Source organism: Podarcis bocagei (genome assembly GCF_964188305.1).
Source record: "Podarcis bocagei genome assembly, chromosome: 5".
In the NCBI taxonomy this organism is placed as follows: domain Eukaryota; kingdom Metazoa; phylum Chordata; class Lepidosauria; order Squamata; family Lacertidae; genus Podarcis; species Podarcis bocagei.
Genome location: NC_138129.1, coordinates 30,019,676 through 30,041,988, shown reverse-complemented (window position 1 = coordinate 30,041,988; position 22,313 = coordinate 30,019,676). Strand labels below are relative to the sequence as shown.

The window sequence follows — 22,313 nt, the reverse complement described above, 5'->3', positions numbered from 1 at the left end:
TTGGTCTTTAAGGTGCTACTGGAAGGAAATTTTTTTATTTTGACTATGGCAGACCAACACGGCTACCTATCTACTACTCCAAACAAAATGTGTGTGGTAGCCCAGAGAGCCAAAGTTTCTGGTTTAAAAATAAGCACTTAAAATAAGTCTGCTGTATCTTTACTTTTGCTTTACCTATGTTGGTTTCATCTAGAATGACAGGTGTACTGTATTTTTTTAGATCAAATTCACAAGGAATGTGAGTAATTTGGTTTGTATAATTGGTTGCTTCAAATCCGTTTTGACAAGGAATCGTTAGGGTCGTGTAGTCTCAACATTAGACACACAAAATCATGTGTTGCCTTTAGCAAATGGTGTGCCTTCATACAAAACATAATTTGGTATTTAAGATGTTCTTCGCTGCTTCTTAATTTACCATATTGTCAGATGCCAAAATAAACATTTCAAGCATGTTGAGAGCGTTGCTGTACCATTCTACATGACAGTCCTTGATGAGGCTCTCCTTCACTCTATTTTAGATATATTCTTGACTGCCCAGGAATGAAAAGTTGTGAAAACATTTTTTTAAAAAACGACAACCACCAGTATTGAAAACAGATTCATTCACAGTCCTGTTAAAATCAGTATTCCCTAAGGTCTTGGGAAATAAACATAGACTTACTCTGAAGTTGAATCCTTCACTTCAGATGATATAAGTGGGGGAGGAGACATTGCTCACTTTGCAGTGGGAAATGACACTGCCATCTGCAGGGGGAAGGAGAAATTGGAAGAGGCACCCATCTTCTGCCAGTAGGATTCCTTGATTAAAAGTCTTGTATGTGCAGGAGCCCTTCTGTTCATTGAGGGCAGAGTCTGGATTCAACCCTGTGGACAGTATGTTCCTAATAGAATGAAGCAGATTAGCACACAAGATAGAAACCTGAAAGTTCACAGTTTTGTACCTAGGTTGCTGCTGTGAACCAAAGTTGAGGAATAATGTCAGATAAATATGCCTCTCACGTTTTAAACTGTCAATGGTGTAAATAGTGGGGGACTTTTGTTCCTGTGTTTGTGGGTTAATTATTCAAATGAAAATGAGGTTTGCTGTTTTTTTCCAGTTTCAACCGCTTGGACTTGCCACCATACAAGAGTTATGAACAACTGAAGGAAAAGCTGTTGTTTGCAATAGAAGAAACAGAAGGATTCGGGCAAGAATAACAATTGGGGAGATTTGCACCTGAAGAACATTAAGTCATATATGGTGTGAGTTCTTCACTGCCTCTGCTAGTTGCACTTCTTACTGTAAACAGGACTTGACCTTGATTTATTTAAACAATTGCTAGTGTGTAAGTAAATGGATGTTATCCTGCCATTTTATTCCCACTAATTATTGATTTCTCCTGAGTCCCTTTGCGAAATCCAAGAATGATACAACTATAAATGAAATCTTCCCTAACCAGAGGCTTCCTGTACTTCTGGGATTCTGTCCTGGGTCATGTTCATTAACTGGAATGTGTTCTTGACTTTTTTTAAAAAGTTACTCTGTTATAGTAGCATCTTTTTGCTGCTGCACCACCCATCCTATTGCTAACAGTGCTTCCTTGCAATCAGACTCCGGAGGTGCTGTAAACAGATCCATTGCTTATGTTAACTGTTTCTTACCCAAGTGAGATCTAACTGTGTTTGCCTTCCAAACTTTATTCCCGCATCACCTCAGTTCAAGCTGCAGAGTAGGACCCGAAAAGCTAATGCACACTTATAGAGCATAGCACTTTTATTTATTTAACCATGATGATCACATTCCTCAGGTTTATCCCTACATTTGAATGTGCTTCTTCAAATTCATAGGAATTTTAACTTATTCTTGACTAATTCTCAACTTTAGGAGCGAATTTAAAAGAGAATACAAGGTCTCTTTAAAAGGCAGCAGCTGGAATTCATTTCCAGTCCTGTTTGTAGGCGAATGCCTGAAATGAACAACTCTTGTTTTCCTCTGAACGAGGGAATATCACTTCCAAGTAGTGGCTGAATCATTGCCATGAAACCGCCACTTTAATTTCTCTGGGGCTGCAATCCTGTGCACATTTGCTTGGAAGTGAACCTCACTGAGCACAGTGAAACTTACTTCTGAGTCAACATACATTGAATTGTATTGTAGGAAATGGATGTGCAATAGTGGAATTCTTGAAAGAATCCAAATTTTACATAGGAAAACCCACCCAGTAACCCTTTAGAGGATGGAGACTGTGCATCTTCTAGGCTAGCACTCTGAGCAGCTTCTTACAGGCAGCTTGTGCTGCCCTTGATTTTAAATCTGATTTGCGCTTCAGTTATTTATATTATCACAATTTCAAAACTTCCATCGTAGCTTACAACAGTACTTAAACTACAACAGTACTTAAACTACACTCCCAGTTTTGGCACTTTGTTCTTTACCCCAGCTTGGCTGCCTTGTATCCTTTCCTCCAGGTTGTTATAATTCCATGGTGTGCATGCAGCTGTGAAATGGGAGAAGTGATGATATTTGAACCGGCAGTAGTGCATGTTGATAACTATATACTTGCATTGTTCTGCTGTGCGCAGGCAGCAAAGTTTGAAAGCTTGCCGTGACAGTTGAAGATCAAACATTTTTGTCTTGGTAACAAATATCATCTTCCCCATCCAGACTTGGAGGGGTGGGGGCAAGGAGGGGGGAGACTTAATTCAGGGCTATTGAAAGCTAGTGGGCTCAACCATTTTTACAACTGTCCGACTTTAGGACTCTTCTGTGAAGTAATATAAACAGCCCATTTCCCCTCGGCTGGAGCTTACAAGAAGAGGGTAATAGAACATGCTCTCCTTTTCCTCCCTTTCAGTGTGTCTTCTAATATATATATGTAGAAGTTTTCCCCTTACACAAATGGCCTACTGCTTCTGTGGGTAGAGGACGCATGTGTGAATGCTGGAGATATGTCTACCTATGCCACCTATCAGAACACCTGATGGGTGTATTAGAAATATAGCTTACAGAGGAGAAAAAGCCTTAGAAATATTTTGTTTATTGATTTTAATACATCTTAGTTAACTAACATTTACAATACAGAAATGAAATGAAGTAACCAAGAGTAAGCTATGGAAAATAGTCTGTTCTCCATAATGGCTCATGATTTGTTTAGGGACCTAGGAATATTGTTAATGTATAAATATCATTCAAAAGGCTTTCTGCCCTATATTTTTAAAATAAAGAGTAGTTCTAATTGAAAAAGCTAAAGCCCTAGTTCTATAGGGCGCGAGGCTGTTTAATATTTTTATGGCTCAGATGTTTAGTTCAGGAAAAAGTAAAAGCTTGTATATATTTTTGCAGTCTGGGGGTCTAGCTTCTTCAATTTATTTTAATTTAAATGGCATGTTTATTTGTCTTTACTGCTGTATTACATGGGTAATGGGGGCTGGATATCCCAAGCACAAGAAAGTATTTTGAACACTCAAAACTGAGGATATTTAAGAAATGGAATCTTGACCATGAAGTATTGTTAAAAGAGATTTGTTGTTAAGCATTATGCTTGCAATATTTCTAAGATCAGAATGAAAACTTGCTTTTAAAGTCCCTTTGCATTGTAAATTCTAAATTCTGTTATTTTTATGCCATGTAATGTTGCAATAATAAAAAGTAATTTGAGCAGTCGGCGCACTCTTCTCATTGTGGGAACCTGGGAGACTTGTGGAAGCACAGTTTGGTTTGATGGGCGACAGACTGAAATGAATTGGATTGCAACAAGTCCTTTCTGCAAATATTAAGACTTGTCTGCTTCAAACAGCTTCAACAGCATGTGGACAGCAATAACAACCACATTCTGCTGCATGCATGTGATAACATCACAATCTGACTGGAAACATTAATCAGTTATTTGAATTTTTGCCTTATGAAAGTACGTACTTCAACCTACAGATCTTAATTTTTTCTAAGCCTTATCTTTCTGGAAAGCTCAGGATAGGTTGTATGGAATTTACATTTCCAATTTTTAGTGTGTAAGGTTTCATGATCAGCCATTTTCATTGTGTAGAGCTCTTGATTCATATTCATCATAAATACACACTACAGTGGGGTTTGAATTGAAGCTCCATTCAGTGCATTGGTATCTCCAGCTCCTTTTGTGATGGTCTGTCACGTCGTCCCCCCTTTGCCCCCCTGGAATCATTGTTATGTATATGTGCCCTAGCTAACTAGTTTATGAACTGGGATCAGAGGCACTGGATTGTAAAATACTGTACTGGAATCCCATTGTTAAATTTTCCTTGAACTGTAATTTCAAATACTCAGGTAACTGTAAAAGTCTCTCACCAAGTCAAACTTTTATAAAAGTACTGAAAAGCTGGTGGTGGTTGTCATTCCTTGTATGGTGTGAAATGTTTCTCTTAAAAGCCTTAAACAATGCAACAACAGTCACTGAGCAACATACATTCACTCTAATCGTCACAATGGAATTGTGTATGTTATACGAAATGTTGGGTTTGTTTTTATTTATGTTTTTACTAAAGGGGTGAATTCCACATCACATATGCTTCCTCTAGGTTAAAGTTTCCCTTTTATTTCACACTGACATGTATGTGCTTCATGGACTTTGAACACACACCTTGTAGCTGTCTGCACAATTGTAATTCTCTCCTATCCTGTTGACTCCTTAGTGAACTTGTCTTAGCCTAGTCAAAATAAAAAAATTCCTTTCAGTAGCACCTTAAAGACCAACTGAGTTAGTTCTTGGTATGAGCTTTCGTGTGCATGCACACTTCTTCAGATACACTGAAAGGAATTTTTTTATTTTGACTATGGCAGACCAACACGGCTACCTATCTGTAACTTGTCTTAGCCTAGGTTGCCATTGTGAGGTGGAGATATTGTAATGTCACTGTCAGTAACAAACCAGTACCAGGAAATATTGTCGCACATCGGCTTCCTGTTTTGATGACTAAAGCTTTTGCGTATGCTATGCTCTCACTGTCGTTGATCACAAATGGGTCAAAGTGTTGCATCCAATTATAACTGAAGAAACCCATTTACATTGATGGACTTCCCATATCCAAAACTTCTACATTACTGCAAGTCCTAGTTCGTAGGTAACTGCATCTTAGTGACATTTGTTTGGAATTTTTCTGTTACTGGTATAGACATGTATTTCTTGGCCATGTCACTAGATGGCAGAATAGCACTTGAATACAGTAGTGCCAAAAAGCCAGCAATTGTGTGCCCTCTGCTAAATCAGGGGTGACTATCCTGGGGCCTTTTAGATTTTGTTGGGCTCAAACTCCCAGCAGCCCCATTCAGCACGGCCAGGGATGTTGGGAGCCGGAGCAAAGCCATTTCTAGAAGTGTTAGCCATCCATGCACTAAAATAGCATGTTGTGCTCTTAATACAGAGGAGTTAATGAGGAAGCAAGGCCTCATGCGAAACAACACATTTACAGAATGAGGCTAAGCATGGTTATTTATTAAACGTTATAGTCACTTGCTTTTTAAAAGGCTTTCAAATGACCTACATGGGAAGATATACACATAAATACATTATATCATAGGGGAGAATTGATACAAAACAGACATCTCATACGGCATGTTAAAAACCACACAACCCCCTATAATTGTGATAGAAAACTTTGGCAATGCACTAAAAGTGAAACAAAAATCATACTTCCACCCCTAACCAGCAGATGAAACAAAACAAAACCTCAAATACCAACACACCCTAACCCAGAAGTCAGCTATGTCAACCCTGTGATTTGTTTGGTTTTATATTTGATCTCCCCACCCCAGCTAGAAGCCTGGTGTCCAGGCCAGCCATTGCAAATCAGTGGGGTGGGAACCTGTCGTCCATGATCCAGTGGCTGCCCACTTCCTTGCAGAGAGAGCAGCAGCAAACACAAATCGGAGAGATGGCAAAAGTTTACCTGCTATGCTGCGGCTCCCCTGCTGCTGCTGGTGATACCAGTAAGCTTCGTGGGGATTTCTACGTACAGAACATGTACGTGGGGGTGTTACCAGTCCTAGCCACCCAACCTTGCCCTTAACTGGTCTGTAGCTAAGCAGGAATTTGAGTGAGAGAATGAGGGTGGGTGGTTTGCAGAACTTTTATCAGCCTCTCAATTAAGAAAATCACTGGTACCAGTGTGTTTCCTGGATCAATTTAAGGGGTTGGTATTGATCTTTCTCAAGCCCTAATCCAGGGTTGGGTAACCTGCACCCCTCCCTAAAGTCGTGTGTCCCTTCAATCCCACCAGCCCAATGACAGCTGAAAAGTCACAAACGATTTGGGGCCTGGTTTTCCCAAGGACTGCGTGCGTTAAACTTGGATGGTTTTGAATACCGGAAGCAGCCCCCCCCTTTGGCAGTGGCATCAAGCCTCTCTAGCAGGCGAAATTTGTCAAGCGCCCTCTCCACCCCACCTCCTTTTAAGCGTTCTTTGAAAATATCCCATAATGCTTGTTCTCTTTTAAGTCAATCTTATGTTCAAACACTAAATTACTTACTGCTTTCTTTCTACATACTTCTACATCCCCCCAGAAGGACCCAGGTAGCAAACTCTTTGCCCATCCAATTCCTATTTTAGCCACCACGAGGAGAGCCAATGTCCCCAAGCACCATCCCGTGGGCTTCAAACGAGTAGGGATTTGAACCTGGGTCTCAGCTCTGAAATCACGCTCAGTTTTCTCCCCCTTGAGAGAACAGCTTATGCCACCGATGCCTCTGTTTGAGCTACTGGGTCGTCCAGCATTACGCATTTTCCTCCTTCACACGCGAAGTTGCAAACACCCATTCTGTGTTTATGGAGAGCCTTCCAAAGCAACGATTCATAGCCGCCACCCCCACTTTCCCCCCCACCCCCACAGAATGTTTTCCTACAAGAGGGCGGTGTAGGAAATGACACCCGGTCCCTAAACTTAGGAACCCGCCTTCCCTCTCTAACCATTGGCTAAGGACGCGGCTCGCCCTGCGGGGTGAGACTGGGGCGCAGGCGCGCGCGCTCACTGTGACGGGGCTCGGGTGCCAGCTTGTGGGTACCTCCCAGGGAAGGCATTGATCTCCCTCCCTCTCTGCAAGATGGTGAGTGAAGGGGGGTGGGCGGTCTGCTGCTGCCGAATTCTCCCCGTCGCAGAAAAGAGGAGACTTCCTGGGTGGGTTTCGGGTGACCAGTGGATACTTCCTGGGCAGCTCTTTGGAAAAGGCCAGAGCAGACTCCGCTGCCGCCTTGTGATGTGCCACACCCGGCCAGCTCCTGCGCGCCCCGGGGTCCGGGATCAAAGGATGTGGCTGAGGGGCCCATTGCATTCACCAGCTCTTTTCTTTTGCCGTTCAGCTTCTCTCTGATCGCGTGCATTTCCACGGCCGTCCTCTTGGCACGCGGGTTCCGGGGCCTCTTGCATTGTTTACAGCATCATCCCCATCTCCGTGATGTGACCATCCTTCTGGTCCCATATAAGAACAAGACCACTGCTCATGATGTGCAACGCTCTCACCTGCATGCATTCCTGCTTGATACATTTTGTACTCCCAGGAGCTCATTTCCCCCCAACATCACAATGGGGCAGGGTCTGCTGACAGAGTGGCTTTCTGTTGCATTGTATTTGTTGGCAGAGTGGGGTCTGCGTTTGTGGCTCCTAGTGTCCAAACCCACGACTTTTGCCCCTGCACAACATTTGGCCCTTCAGTGTACTTTGTATAGAATTCTGCAAAATGTCTAGATTCGGGACTGCTTGCATGTATATATTATTTTATTAAAATCATTTTAGCTCTCCTTTCCGGCAAAAGGTGTCTCCAAGGCATGTTGTTGGCACCCAAAACTATTTGTAAGATGATGCATGTGGGTTGCTTCCTAAGTCCTATGTACAGTACAACTAAATTTAAAAGACCCCATCAATGGCCTACTAGCAGCAGCAAGTATGTTCTTCCTGTACTTGAAGGGAGAGGGAAGGGTTGCTTTCTATATTTTATACCTAAGAAGGATCTTCATATATACCTAAGAAGGATCTTCATATATACCTAAGAAGGATCTTCATATTCTCTGTAAGTTAATTTCTGAGCTAAGGGCCCCTCAAGGAATGCAAGATAAGACAGAGACTGTAAGCTAGAAATAGCCTCGCCTTAGGAATGCAAGATAAAAAAAAAGACACAGACGGGAGGAGACGGGGGGATGCAGGACGCTTAGAAAGAACAATAGGGAGGGCTGTTTTAGAAGGCTATAGACATGCTAAAAATAAGTTGAAAACTTTTTCGGGAGGGCGTGGGGAGGAGGGAGAGAGCCCACTCAAGGTATAAGAAAATCTGCAGAGGGGTATTTTCGGGGCAGTCAGTTTTCCAGAATTTATTCTGCTGGCTGTCTCCTGTGCACAGAGAATAAACTGCTTTCCTCCAAAGAAGGATCTTTCCTGGTGTTTTCTTTTACTCTCTCTCTGGATCTGAGGACGCGGGCCAACGATTCCCTGGCATGGACTAGGCTCAGCCTACATCTTGGTTCCCTGACCGGGAACCTGCCCCACCTCAGAGGGCTGGAGAGAGCCAGGCTCAACCTGGTGGACAGCTCGGATCGGTGATTGCAGGCTCCACGCGCGCACCCTACCAATTTGTGGGGGGAACCAGCCACACCGCTCCAGAGCAAGGACCCAGGTCGAGGGAGGAAAGAGGACTGGCCAGGGAAGGGACTCTGCAGCAGAAACACGGTAAGCCCAAGGGAAAGGGCTGGGCATGGGGCCCAAGGGAAAAAAGGCCTGATCAGCCTCACCTGGTTATGCAGTAGTGTGCAGCCAGGAAGGGAAAAAAAAGGGCGTGGCAGTGGTGTGCCACCAGGTGGGCATGGGGCCCAAGGAAAAAAAAGGGAGGCCTGATCAGCCTCACTTGGTTATGCAGTAGTGTGCAGCCAGGAAGGGGGGGGGGGAAGGGCGTGGCAGTGGTGTGCCACCAACAAGTTTTTTTTGTTTTTTTGTTTTGTTTTTTTTGTTTTTTGGTAAAAAGAAAAAGCAGCAAAGGGTGCTGCTAGGGCCCCGGTCGAAGTCTAAGCGCTGCCGGTTATGGTTGGTTGTTGGTTTTGTGCCCAGAAAAAGCAGCAAAGGGTGCTGCTAGGGCCCCGGTCGAAGTCTAAGCGCTGCCGGTTATGGTTGGTTGTTGGTTTTGTGCCCAGAAGAAGCAGTAAAAGGTGCTCTTGGGCCCCGGTCGAAGTTGTGAAGCACTGCCGGTTGTGATTTTGGTTTTTTGGGGGGAAAAAAGGGGTTGGGGGAGGCGCATGGGTTTTTCTGAATGTGCGTGTGGGGACACTCCAGTGAATGTTTTGAGTGTGTGAGACGTTGAAAGCAACGTCTGGCCTGTGACTGAGTGAAAAAATAACGTTAGGAGGAGGGAGTGTCCCAGTATCCCAAGTGTCCAAGTGTTCCAGGGTCATGGAGAAAAAGCAGTAAAACAACTCCCATGACCCCCCTGCAATGCTTTCCTGAACAAATTGAAAAGATGCCACGAAGGGAGAAGATTGGGGATTTTAAAAACCTGATGAAAAAATAGACTCCAACACTTATGTGGAGTTCCTAACCGTCTCCCATGGCTCAAGTAAAGTAGAACTGTGATTACCTGTGCCATGCCAAACTGTGCCCAGTATGGCAGCAAGTACAAGTTAAAAAGCCAGCAGTTTTGCCAGTCCCAGAAGAGAAGTCCCAGAAGAAAAAGAGGAAGGAATAATTAGCCCCCCTCCACCCTATGCAGCAACTGCACCAGGGCTAAATGAGGTTTCCCCTACCCAACCCCCAAGAAAAGAGACTGAGGGAGAAAAGAAAGAGAAGAGGAAAGTGAAGAAGAAGGTGGTATAGAGAATGAAGAATTCAGAAGGTGAAGTGGACAAGCAGTCCAAAAGAGTGTTTCAGTATGTAGAACCATGTGGCTTCTTGAGTTCTAGAAGCAGCACAATGCAAGGATGTGAACTGGCAGAAAGAAACAGAAGGGAAGGCTTTGAGAGCCGCATAGGACAGAACTGTTAAAAAAAAAAGGGGGACAATTAAACCCGAGGGATCAAAGAACCCTGGGATTACAATACTGACCATTGAGGAAATCTGCAAGATAAATGCCCTCAGGGCAGCGGACAATACTAATAGTTGCAATTGAGGCAGCTAAAACTCCACTTTGATGGCCCCACTCCACTGAGTGTATGACCCCCTGGAGTCATCCGATGCCCAGGACCACAGACCTCCAAGCACCTTAAATCAGAATCCTTCTTTCGAAGAGGACCTGGCCAAAATAATTAGGGGTTTGTCTTCAAACAGCCAGAAAGCCAAAAATGCAATCTCAGAGTGAGCGAGGGTGTCCACGGGAGGGGCAGAGAACGCCTAGGGGAAAAGCCAGTGCGCCATCTGCAGGCAAGAGGGTCACTGGAAAATGGAATGCCCAAAGGCCCCACGCCCGACACACCCCACTCCCCACAGGGTGGGAACAGTAACCAAAGTTCCGATGCCTATGTACCCAGCCATGAGCCTCAGCGCTACAGCCACAAGCCCAGCTCTGAACTCCAGAAAAATCAAGGCAGAGGGCAAGAACAGGGATCTGTGCAGGGATACCCCATGGCCTGAACCCCACCTCTCCAGTCCTGAGAGACGAAAAAAAAACTTACTAGGATAAACCAGGCCCAACAAACGCAGGTTCCCAGAAGCTGCCTGGCCCTGGTCCAACAATGGTTGCTCGGCACACAGAATGAGGTTTCTGAAAATGATTTGCTCAAAGACTGTTGCAGAAGCAAGTGAACTAACTGTTTCTCATTAATGAAAGTAACAGGACATCAGCTTTTTTTTTTTTTTTCCCCTTGTGCCAGGTGCTTGGAGTAGCTTATCTCTTGGCAGCTATCTCAGAAGGACACTGCTGCATTCAGCCAGCTACCCTGAACCTCACACTTTCTGGATTTACAGTTCAGCCACAAAAAACCCAGAAGGCCAAGAGTTACCCACCCCCCTGCCCAAAAGTACTAACCTGAAGAAGTGACTTTCTTAAAAGCAAGTGAATGCTTTCTGTGAACTTTGTCAAGTTTTTCTTTTTAAGGTGCAATTTTACTCTGAAAAAGGAGCCGCAGCATAGCATAGGAATTGATACTTTGAGGAATTTGAAACTTTGCCAGAAACAAGGAGTGCATTGTTCTTTCTACAGACACTGGCAAATGAACTGAAATTTGCAACATGGCTTAGAGTTCTGAAGCCCAAGCACATGAGGCTGCCAATACCCCTATCATAAAAAACTGCCTTTGTAGCCCAAGCGGCGCCCGATATCCACCAAAAAAAAATGAAGGTTTTTTTATGGGCCACACCCTTGAATGGATGCTGGAATTAGCCCAGACCATTTATAATTAGAGGGAAAAAGAGACCCAGAAGAAAAAGGAGAAGTACCAGGCAGAGAAGTTGATGGCCCTGAAGACGGTAGGTCCACCGTTAGGAGAAGAAGAGGAGGGCGAGGCCGCTTAGGAAAGAGCAACAGCATGCCTTCAAGGATTTGAAAAAGGCATTGCAACACTGTTTGTGTGACCCCGCATGCAGTCCCAGCACTGCTTGACATGAAGGGTACCTATTTCCTCTCCCAAGCAAAAATGAGAAAGTACCAGATGCTATTGTTGCACCCGCGTTTGAAGTTCCAGGTCACCACCGCCCTCAACCCAGCTACCCTATTACCGGTAGGAGAAGGTGAGGAGCCCACGCATGACTGCATTGAAGTAATGGACGAAGTATATTCCAGCAGGCCTGATCTCAAAGACGAGGCAAACGAGGCTGGGCAGCGGAAGGCAGGCTATGCAGTGGTAGCCCTGGAAGACCAGGTGATCGAAGCAAAGTCACTCCCACCTGGAACATCGGCCCAGCTGGCAGAACTAACTGCGCTTACCAGAGCCCTGAGCCTGGCAAAGGGACAGAAGATAAACATTTATACAGATTCTAAATATGCATTCCTGACTTTACATGCCCATGGAGCCTTATGGAAAGAAAGAGGTTTGCTTACCTCCAGAGGAAGCCAGGTGGCCCACCCACAAGCCTTATTGAACCTTCTGGATGCTGTATGGGAACCTGAGGCAGTGGCAGTTATCCATTGTTATGGACACAAAACTGGACCAGGGGAAGTGGCCAGAGGAAACCGATTGGCAGACAGAGTAGCCAAGGAAGCAGCCCGAGAACTGGCCCCCGCCTCGGTCATTGGAGCACTGGTCCCAGAAGAGATTTTAAGCACTACTGACAAGCCGGCCTACACAAAGCAGGAAAGGGACACTGCAGATGCCCAGGAGTTGACATTGTCCAAAGAAGGATGGTACCTCACCCCTGATGACAGGATATGGATTCCAGAGTCCCTTTCTCGGCAGGTTACTCAGAGATACCATGATTCAACCCACATAGGACCAGATGCTACAACCAAGCAGCTGGAAAAATGCTTCTATATAGCCCACCTTTACCAACTGGCAGCCCAGATTTCCAGGAAATGCCTGCTGTGTCAAAAGAATAATCCCAGAGCCGGACCACTGGCTCCCCCAGGGATTCAGCACAGTGGAACTGCACCTATGGAAGATCTTGTCGTGGACTTTACTGAATTACCCCGTTGTGGACTGCACCGCTACCTGCTGGTAGCAGTGTGCACCTACACCGGATGGGTCAAAACATGGCCCACAAAGACTGAAAAGGCATTTGAAGTAACCAGGTGCCTGCTTAGGGAAGTCATCCCTCGCTATGGATTGCCAAGGTCCGTAGGATCTGATAATGGACCAGCATTTGTTCATGCAGTCCTACGGGGGCTGGCGAAAGCGCTCCAAAGAATCAGCTGTCCAAGCTGACACAGGAGACCGGGTCTAATTGGGTGACCATGTTGCCCTTGGCGTTACTCAGGGTCCGCAGTCTCCCGTCAAAACGGACCCATCTGTCACCCTTTGAAATTATATTTAGGAGACCGGTCCCATATGTCAAAATGTTGTCCCCACATGCTGGTCAGGATATGCAATTGAATAATTAAGTCCAGATATTCTTCCGAGTTTTCTTTTGTCTCGACAGGTGGACCCAGGCTCGCAGCTCGCAACCCCTGTGTGTTGGCTGCATCAGTTCGAGCCAGGTGACGAAGTGTGGGTGAAAGACTGGCAGCGAGCCCCCCCCCTACAGCCTTGCTGGAGGGGACCATACACTGTGCTACTTGTGGGTCCACCCTACTCAGTAAAGAAAACCATTTCAAACTGGACAGTTACACCAGATCCAGAGAACTCCCTTCAGCTGATTATCTCCAGATGCCTGGCAGACGACCGCTCTGCTGATATCACACCGGAAGCTGATATCTCAACGCACAGCTGAAGAATTGGATGGGAGGGGCGCCCGCGGGCAGCGTCCCCAACGTGAAAATCCGTGCCGGGACTAATCCAGGAAGTCCACCAGGACATTTAATATTTCCATAAGGACTTTCTCTTTTCTTTTTTTTTCTGTTATCTGCTCTATGTCCCACAGCCCTGACCCCACTGAGCCATACCGCCCTTATTGGCCTGATGGCCTCTGCTACGACTGGTTCGTCTTGCCGGTGGTAAGAGATGGCGTGCTCTTTGGCTATTGGAAACAGGGGTTTGATGAGATTGCCGTATTGAGACACCCCACTGCCCCGTTGTGGCTCCTCTCCCACACCACTGTCCAGCACGCGTGGATAGTGCTCATACGGGAAGTTGCAGAGACGATCGAAATCTATCGAGTTCTGGACCACTCTTGTTGTTGTGGGAGGGTAGTCAACTGTTATCTGGGAGGTAGAGCACTGTACCAACCTCATTTGATAGACCAGGTCCTACTCTTAATCCAGGTGATAGATGGGACGGAACCTGTCTTGATGCAAGTATTGCAGGGGTGGGAGCCTTAACCAGGTGTGCATTGAAATTGCTAAACAAGTGCCAGTAAGAATTGCCACCTCTGGTCACTAGGGAGGTAGCACGTGAGTTCAATCCACCCGACAGGGTTAATAGGAAAATTGACCCACATAGTGGGAGCATCAGCTCACTGGTGGGCTCTCATCCTTGAGGCTCAACAGGTAGTCGGGCACAAATATCAGTGGGCTCTTCAACGATGAGCACACCCCCTGAATGTTGGTGGGAGGAACCATGGAGATATTGGGTTTGGTGGGTAGGAGTGATATATACCGCCCTTGTCATATGGATGCTCTCGTATTTCTGTTGGCATGAACGGTATCGTATTTGTGGGAAGAGACGTAATCCATCTATACCTTTGATGATTCTCCTTTTCTTTTTAGTTGAAGAGCCCACATGTGTATTGACACAGACAAGAAAAAGTTCCCCGACCTCCCTTGCCAACATTTCCCGTTTGATGACTAAGTGGGGTGCCCATAACTCCTACAATAGGTGGTTACAAATGGCTGAAATGGAGCATGTTGTTTCAACGTTTCAGTCCATGGCGAGGCTATCCGTGATCTGACGGCTAGCATTGAAAAGGTGGCACATGTCCTTGTACAAACTTAGGAGGGCTGGGATATGTCTTGGTTGGACGGCATCTTCCCAGGTGGATGGATGGGGAGAATATTTACTATGGTGATAGGTCCAATTATGCTTCTATTGCTTTTCTGCTTCTGTATGCCCTGCTTGATGCAATGTATGCAAAATATGATGGAGAAGATGATGTCTCGCATGATGGGACCTCGCGTGCTTGCTTTCATGAGAGATTATAGACCCCTACCCCAGAACGAACCTAAGTATTAGGTTGTTCATAAGAAGAGGAGGGAGTGAAGGGAGAGGGAAGGGTTGCTTTCTATATTTTATACCTAAGAAGGATCTTCATATATACCTAAGAAGGATCTTCATATATACCTAAGAAGGATCTTCATATTCTCTGTAAGTTAATTTCTGAGCTAAGGGCCCCTCAAGGAATGCAAGATAAGACAGAGACTGTAAGCTAGAAATAGCCTCGCCTTAGGAATGCAAGATAAAAAAAAAGACACAGACGGGAGGAGACGGGGGGATGCAGGACGCTTAGAAAGAACAATAGGGAGGGCTGTTTTAGAAGGCTATAGACATGCTAAAAATAAGTTGAAAACTTTTTCGGGAGGGCGTGGGGAGGAGGGAGAGAGCCCACTCAAGGTATAAGAAAATCTGCAGAGGGGTATTTTCGGGGCAGTCAGTTTTCCAGAATTTATTCTGCTGGCTGTCTCCTGTGCACAGAGAATAAACTGCTTTCCTCCAAAGAAGGATCTTTCCTGGTGTTTTCTTTTACTCTCTCTCTGGATCTGAGGACGCGGGCCAACGATTCCCTGGCATGGACTAGGCTCAGCCTACATACTGTCAGAGGCAGTGTTCCTGGGAATCACAAGTGTGGAGAGTGCTGAGTTCTCAGGTTTATTTGCAGGCTTCCTGTTGAGACATCTCATTGACCACTGTGAGAATAGGATGCTGAACTAGATAAGCCATTGGTTCCTGATCCAGTAGAGCTTGTCATATGTTCTTGAATTGATTGATTGATTATATTTCTGTGCTGCTTTTCATTCAGATGAATCCCAAAGCGGCTTACAAATGACAATAATGTGACAGAACATAATAGAGAATCATAAATACAGCATAAATCATACAGAATAAGCACACCAAATACACAGTATTGCATTACTATTGCCTGTTGGCCATGTATATAGAAGGCAATGCATGGGTGGTTCCATGGTGCATACATATTTGCATTTATAGTCCACCTTTTCTCCATCATGGAACCCAAGACTGTCAACATGTCCTTCCCAAGCAGCCACTGGTCAAAACCTTTACAATTCCAGCATGGTGGTGGCCTCATGTACCATATTTACTCGAGTCTAATGTGCCATCAAATCTAATGCACACCTCAATGTTCAGAACTTTGAAACAAAAACAAAATGCTGGCAAATGTAAATATGCCATCAAATCTAATGCACACCTTAATTTCTGCAACATAATTTGGCCAAAAAAGGTGACCATTAGATTCGAGTAAATGCGGTATTTCAAGTGTGGGCACATCATACATTTGAAGTATGATATTGAACCTTGTGTTCCCCTATCACTTCCACTATAATAGCAAACTCATGAGCTGAATGCTGCTAGCATTGTAGCCAAAACTGACAATGAAGAGGGGAAGCATCAGCCTCTGCAGGGAACCCTCTCCCCCTTCCCTGCCAGGTTTGCAGAAGTTTGAAAAATATATAACCTCATTTTATGGTTGAGCATGGGGCAATGGGCCTGTTACCACATATTCAGATTGCATATACTGTAGAACTAAACATTTTTTACTTGATCATGGTCAGGACTTGTCTAGTTTGGATTTTCTGCTGTGGATTTTGATTGCTCCAGGCCACTTTACTTGTTTCCTTAATCACTGGTGCCTCTCCATGTGGTTGTGGTCATGGCCCTCCTGGCTGCAGAGATGAAGTAGTCTCCCTAATAACAGGTCTGGCCTTGTCTAGGCAAAATGATCTGCAGGCAGAAACCTCTGGTGGGTACCTTTGACACAGTTTTGTCAAAATAACAAAAGTATATCATGGCACCTGAAAGACCTAACTAATTTATTATAGTATAAGTCCACATTATCAGATGCATTGCATTATCCTGAGTTGCAGGTGTGTGTGTGTGTGTGTGTGTGTGTGTGTGTATGTATGTATATATAGATATTTATACATATATAAGTGTGTGTGTGTGTGTTTAACATGATTAATATAACTCACTAAGTAATTTAGACAAAACAATAAAGCATGCATATTTTAAAAAAGCAAAATCAAACTTTAAAATCAAGAAGACAGAAGACTTATTAAAATTTGGGCAAATTCAGCACTTTTATGTGTAATAAAAATCCTTATCTAGGTCGACATGCCTAAACAAAACAAAAAAGAGCATTTAAATATATATGTGGGGATGTTTGTTTGTACGACCAGGGCCTGGGAAACATAGCTGTCAACATTTCCCTTTTTTAAAGGGATTTTCCCTTATTCTGAATAGGATTCCTCACAAGAAAAGGGAAAAGTTGACACCTATGCTGGGAAACCAAAGTTCAATTCCCCACTTAGTTACGAAGTTCGATGGGTGACCTTGAGCCAGTCTGTTTCTAACCCTAACCTACCTCTTAGGATCATCTACATGCCATTGCTGCTGAACCATGAAATCTTTTAAATGACACCTCTTGGCTTGCCATAGCAGCATTTAAATATTTGCACTGTGCTTCCCAGGTTGTATTCTGCAAGATATTTTCCAGCATAAAGATGATTTCCATATAGGAAGTGATGTGTGAAGAGGCCTTTGTTGTAACATGAGAGGGGGAGACTTCTGTGCAATATGCGCCAGGATTTCACCCCTATAATTGCACTGTCTTGTGTAACGTCTGAGCCTGATAAGCAAAGCCACTGAAACGGATAAGCAGAACCAGTTTCTGGCTTCCCAGGACTTATTGCCAGATGATGGGAGGAAAATTGTGGCCTTAAGAAAAGCTTAAGCAGACTTTGATGATATGGTGGTGCTGGAGAGAGCTGTGCTTTTGTGCTTGGAGCACAAGACGTACCTCTCTGAATCCTCTTACCCCTCCAGTCTTTCCAGATGTCTTATTACACAGCATTATTGGAAAACAAATTGCATCTTTCGAGATACACTTGCATATTTTCTTTTTCTTCCAGGCTGAGGTAGAAGAAACCCTTAAGCGAATTCAGAGTCAAAAGGGGGTCCAAGGAATCATTATTGTTAATTCAGAAGGTATTGTGCAATTACGGTTGTTGTTGGTGAAAGCCACTCTTTTAGGCCCTGATGCTCTATTGACATACTAAATTTATCCTGATTGTGCAATAAATTTAATAATAAATGTTCTTGTGTGGGAGGGGGTTATTAGTTTGTTTTTGTTTTATTAGCTATATGTGAACCGTCACATGCTGTGATGAATGGGGCCAGAGGGAAAAGTGGGTGGAGCAATGAATGTAGATTTTACCTTTGCACAGTATATTGGTTTCTTTAGCCTTCACCCAGGCAAGGAAGATGCATTATCAGAACTCAGGGATACCTTCTCGCCAGGCAGAAATATTCAAGGTGTGGAATGGAGCCAGTGAGGGGTGTGGCTTGGGAAAAGGTTGTACAGTCTGGGGAGAATTCCAGGAGCCAGACAGAGTTTTCCATGGGCTACATAACACACTTGGGTTAGAGAAACCCGCTTGCATGTTAGAAATGTCTGCTGTGATGCTAAGGCTACAATCCTATGCATGTTTATATGGGAGTAAGTCCCAGTGAAATCAAAAGGCATAGTACATATCTTTAAGGATGTGCTGTACCTTTGATAATGAATTTAGCAGTGCTTGTGGCCAATTAATTTTGCGTCTTCCTCTACAAATTGGGATGGTGTAATACTGCTGAATGTCTGCCTGTGTGCCTGTTCCTAAAATGTTACTTGTGATCTGCAAGGCCCTATTAACAGTGGTGGAGAACTTCGCCGTAATTACCTGCCCTTTACTGTAAGATCCCAGAGCAGGTTACAACAATGAAAACACAACATTAAAAACAACTTACAATCTCAAAAAATAAGGTGGGTCCTGAAAATATACATCTCAGGTGTCAAAAGGCCAGGGTAAATAGGTGTGTCGTCAGATTTCTGAAGCACAGTTCCCCCAACCCTTACTACCTTGAGAAATTCCAGAAGGATACTGTGATCAACAGTATCAAAAGTGGCCAAGAAATGGAGGAGAATGAGCAGGGTTACATTGCCCTCTTCTTTCTCCCACCAAACATCAGCAACTGGGGCGACCAAGGCAGTTTCAGTGCCATGACCAGGCCTGAAGCCTGACTGGAATGGTTCCAAGTAATCAGCTTCCTCCAAGCATGCCTGAAGCTGGACCGCTGCCACCTTCTTGAGCGCTTTGTCCCAAAAGGGGATATCTGCCATTGGGTGATAGTTGTTTAACACTTCTTGGCCAAGGGGAGGACTTCTTAAGGAGGTGACACACCACACCACCACCTTCTTCAAGGCAGATGGTACTTACCCTTTCTCCACTGAAGCATCAGTCGCTTCCTGTACCCACCATGTCAACTCCCTGTGGCTAGCTCTAAGAAAGCAGTATGGGCAAGCATCATGCGGGCAGGTGATCAGCTGCACTTCTTCAAGCAGCTTGACCACATCCTCAAGCTGCAATAATCTAAACTGATTCAGTGTAGATGGAAGATGCAGTGTTCTAGGCACTTCCATTGGACTTGGGGTAACTGTGGCATCCAATTTTGTTTGAATACGAGTGATTTCCCCCCCCTAAAGTGAATTGCAAAGGAGGGTGTCAGAGCAATACTGTCTTGGCCAGATGACAAAAGCTCATTCGCCACTCAGAAAAGCTTTGCCATACGGCTACTTGCGGGTGCCGTGGTGGCAAAGAAGTAAGCTTTCTTCACTTGGTAGGCACAAGCGGAAGTCCTTGTACAGGCCTTCTGCAGACAGGGCTGGTCAGGCCCTTAAGTTTCTCATATCATACCATGTCTTAGCCTAACGTAACCACAGAATCATTTTGCACCCTGCAGGCATTCCCATCAAAAGCACCATGGATAACCCCACCACAGTGCAGTATGCAGGCTTAATGCACAACTTAATAATGAAGGCAAGGGGGACCGTGCGAGATATTGACCCCCAGAATGACCTCACGTTCTTGCGGATTCGCTCCAAGAAAAACGAAATCATGGTTGCGCCAGGTAAAATAAACAGGGAAAGCTCTTCTTGGAACATTCGGATGCCAAAGTGGAATTTCATTATCTCTAAATCTAAACTTTTATATGGGATACACTCTTTGATTTGTACTCCTATATAGGAAATACAGAAAAGTGTGGGTTCTAAATAGTGGTGAAAGAGTTTTAGATGGATTTCCTATCCAGATTCAAATAACACTGAAGAACTTTATCACTGATGGGGTTTTTACATATCCTTCACAATCTTGCAACTTGGTCCTATTTATATTTTACTCCAAAGTCTTCTGAACAACTCTTGAACTTCTACTTCTTCTTGTGCTTTGTATATAAGATGGTCTAGGTGCTGCTGGCTGGTTGTGAAGTCTTGAAGTGAGACTTCCACTCCTACAGTGTTCTATCTGTAACTGAGCCTAGAATGCATGTGATTAAATTAGCACTAACAATAAAATACTTTTTATTTAAAAAATCCCTCTTTTATTTCCTTGCAGATAAGGACTATTTCCTGATTGTCGTTCAGAATCCAACGGAGTGAAATCCTCTCAAAATGACCTTCAGTTCCTTATACTTAAATGTATTTTTATTTAACGTCCAAAAAGCTGTTAGTAAATAATTGTTTGTGCCACATTAATAATGTCTGAGAGAGATTCTGTTTTTAACTGTTAAATGTAGATTCAAGGAGTATCTTCATATAACTAAAGTGTCAAAGATTTTTTTCCAGAAAATGTAATTGTACAGGACTGTTGTCTGAAACCTTTCTAATCATAAATTAGTTTTTCTTTTGCATCCTTTTAATTTTGACACTTATTTAAATTTGGAAGATGCTGTTTCTTCTGAAACTGATTAAAAGAATGGAAGAATTCTGGACTGTGATGTTTCATTTTTAAAGATTTCAGTAGCCTTGAGTTTTTAATACAGAAATTGGAAGTCTTACTTATCTTGAAATCACCCAAACTGTCACGGTATTCCTGAGCATTTTGAGTGACTGAATTTGGAAAATTGTGTACGGTTCTGGTTGCCTCACCTCAGAAAGGATATTGGGAGAGTTGGAGAAGGTTCAGAAAAGAGCAACCAAAATGATAAGTGGATGGAGTGACTCTCAGAAAGGTTGCATTTGGGGCTCTTTAGAGAAAAGGCGAGGAATACATGATAGAAGTTTGTAAAATTACGCATGACATGGAGAAAACGGACAGAAAAAAAGTTTCCTTCCTTTCTCATAATATTAAATACATAATACTAGAACTTGTGAAGACGAATGTTGGAAGATCAGGGCAGATAAAAGAAAGTACTTCTTCACACAGCACATAAACCACGGAACTCACTTCCACAGGAGGCAGTGATGGCCGCTGGGTGCAATGCATGTAAATTTTACAATTGTACAGTATGCTGGTTTCTTTGTGCACTCAGCTCTTTTCTATATCCAGGCATTATCGGAGTTCAAGGATGCATTTCAACCAGGTAAAAACCACTCAAAGAGGGTGTGAAGCAGGTTGTGGCCTGGGGAGACTCCTGAGGTCCAAATAGATTTGGTGCTAGGGACTTAAGGTCCCAACCCCTGCTGCAGTAGAACAGGCACTTATAATTAAAAAAGAGAGAGAAGCAGGAGACTAGTTGCGGTTAAAGAGGTGGAGAGGCCTATAGGTTTTTTAGATCCTGCAATGGGAGCTGGTGCTGCTGTAAATTCCACAAGGATTTCTTAGCCATGAAGCTTGACCTTGGCCAAGTAGTCATGATCCCTCTGGACCGTCTAACCTACATCAGAGAGTTGTAGGGAGGATAAAATGGTGGGGTGAGGGTAGAACACCACCTTTGGGTACCTGCTCATAAAAATACAGTGGTGCCTCGCAAGACGAAATCAATCCGTTCCGCGAGTCTCTTCATCTTGCGGTTTTTTCGTCTTGCGAAGCACGGCTATTAGCGGCTTAGCGACTATTAACAGCTTAGTGGCTTTAAGAAAAAGGAAACAAACTCGCAAGAACTCGCAAGACATTTCGTCTTGCGAAGCAAGCCCATAGGGAAATTCGTCTTGCGAAGCGACTCAAAAAACGGAAAACCCTTTCGTCTAGCGAGTTTTTCGTCTTGCGAGGCATTCGTCTTGCGGGGCACCACTGTATAAATAAGCATATGAGACCCTGCTCAACCTCAAAGCTCCTTCTGACCCAGAATTCCTGTTCACATAATTAGGTTATTCTGCATGCAGTAGGAAGAGGGCACTCTGTGCATGTTCAGTGGCTTTTTACTGGGTTCATGGCATCACTATGGCTATATCATCAAGAGAAGGGGAAAAGCTTTATGGATTGCTCTGAAGGCGATTTGAGGCTTTCTGCTTCGATTTATTCCTCTGGTTTATCAGAGCCTGAAAGGAAGGATTGGCGGGGAGGGGGAACCCGAGGTTAAGTCTTCGATGAACGGGCCTCTCCTTAGTTTAAAAGACGAGACCCGAGGCTCCCTCCGTAGCGAGGCCTGCGCCAGCTAAAAACACGAGCCCGAGGAAGCAGCACTCTGTGCATGCTCCTCGCCCTTCCCCGCGCCTGCTTTGTTCCCTTCCCCGCGAAGCCCAGCCTCCTCGCCAGGGCGTCTGGAGCAGAAAGAGCGCCGAGGGCTGCCGGCTCCGGCCGCGGTGCGTCCCTGGCAAGGAGGCCGCACTGCAGAAGGGGCGGGGCCGTGCACCTCCCCTTTAAGGAGGCTGCTGGT

The 22,313-nt window shown here is 44.5% G+C and overlaps 2 protein-coding genes across 4 annotated transcripts in view; both read left to right on the top strand.

The window, feature by feature from the left end:
• Positions 1-4,333, top strand: part of ITCH (itchy E3 ubiquitin protein ligase) — a 53,887-nt gene extending 49,554 nt beyond the window's left edge. For all 3 annotated transcript variants that reach the window (XM_081196123.1, XM_081196125.1, XM_081196124.1), the window contains one exon: positions 1,098-4,333. In XM_081196123.1, coding sequence (XP_081052249.1) covers positions 1,098-1,197 — 100 coding nt within the window. In that variant the 3' untranslated portion in view covers positions 1,198-4,333. The remainder of the gene's footprint in view (positions 1-1,097) is intronic.
• Positions 4,334-6,912: 2,579 nt separating this feature from the next.
• On the top strand, positions 6,913-20,217 carry DYNLRB1 (dynein light chain roadblock-type 1). The gene is made up of 4 exons (XM_081195113.1): positions 6,913-7,051; positions 17,591-17,666; positions 19,461-19,628; positions 20,111-20,217. Exons 1-4 carry the CDS (start codon positions 7,049-7,051, stop codon positions 20,152-20,154), a joined length of 291 nt encoding a protein of 96 aa, XP_081051239.1. The 5' UTR covers positions 6,913-7,048; the 3' UTR covers positions 20,155-20,217.
• The last annotated feature ends 2,096 nt before the right edge of the window (positions 20,218-22,313 follow it).

What these genes read in the sequence shown, in the direction of transcription:
- DYNLRB1 (XM_081195113.1), top strand. An exon ending in CATTATTGTTAATTCAGAAG is followed by an intron (nt 17,667 to 19,460) that starts GTATTGTGCAAT and finishes TGCACCCTGCAG; the next exon opens with GCATTCCCATCAAAAGCACC. An exon ending in CGAAATCATGGTTGCGCCAG is followed by an intron (nt 19,629 to 20,110) that starts GTAAAATAAACA and finishes ATTTCCTTGCAG; the next exon opens with ATAAGGACTATTTCCTGATT.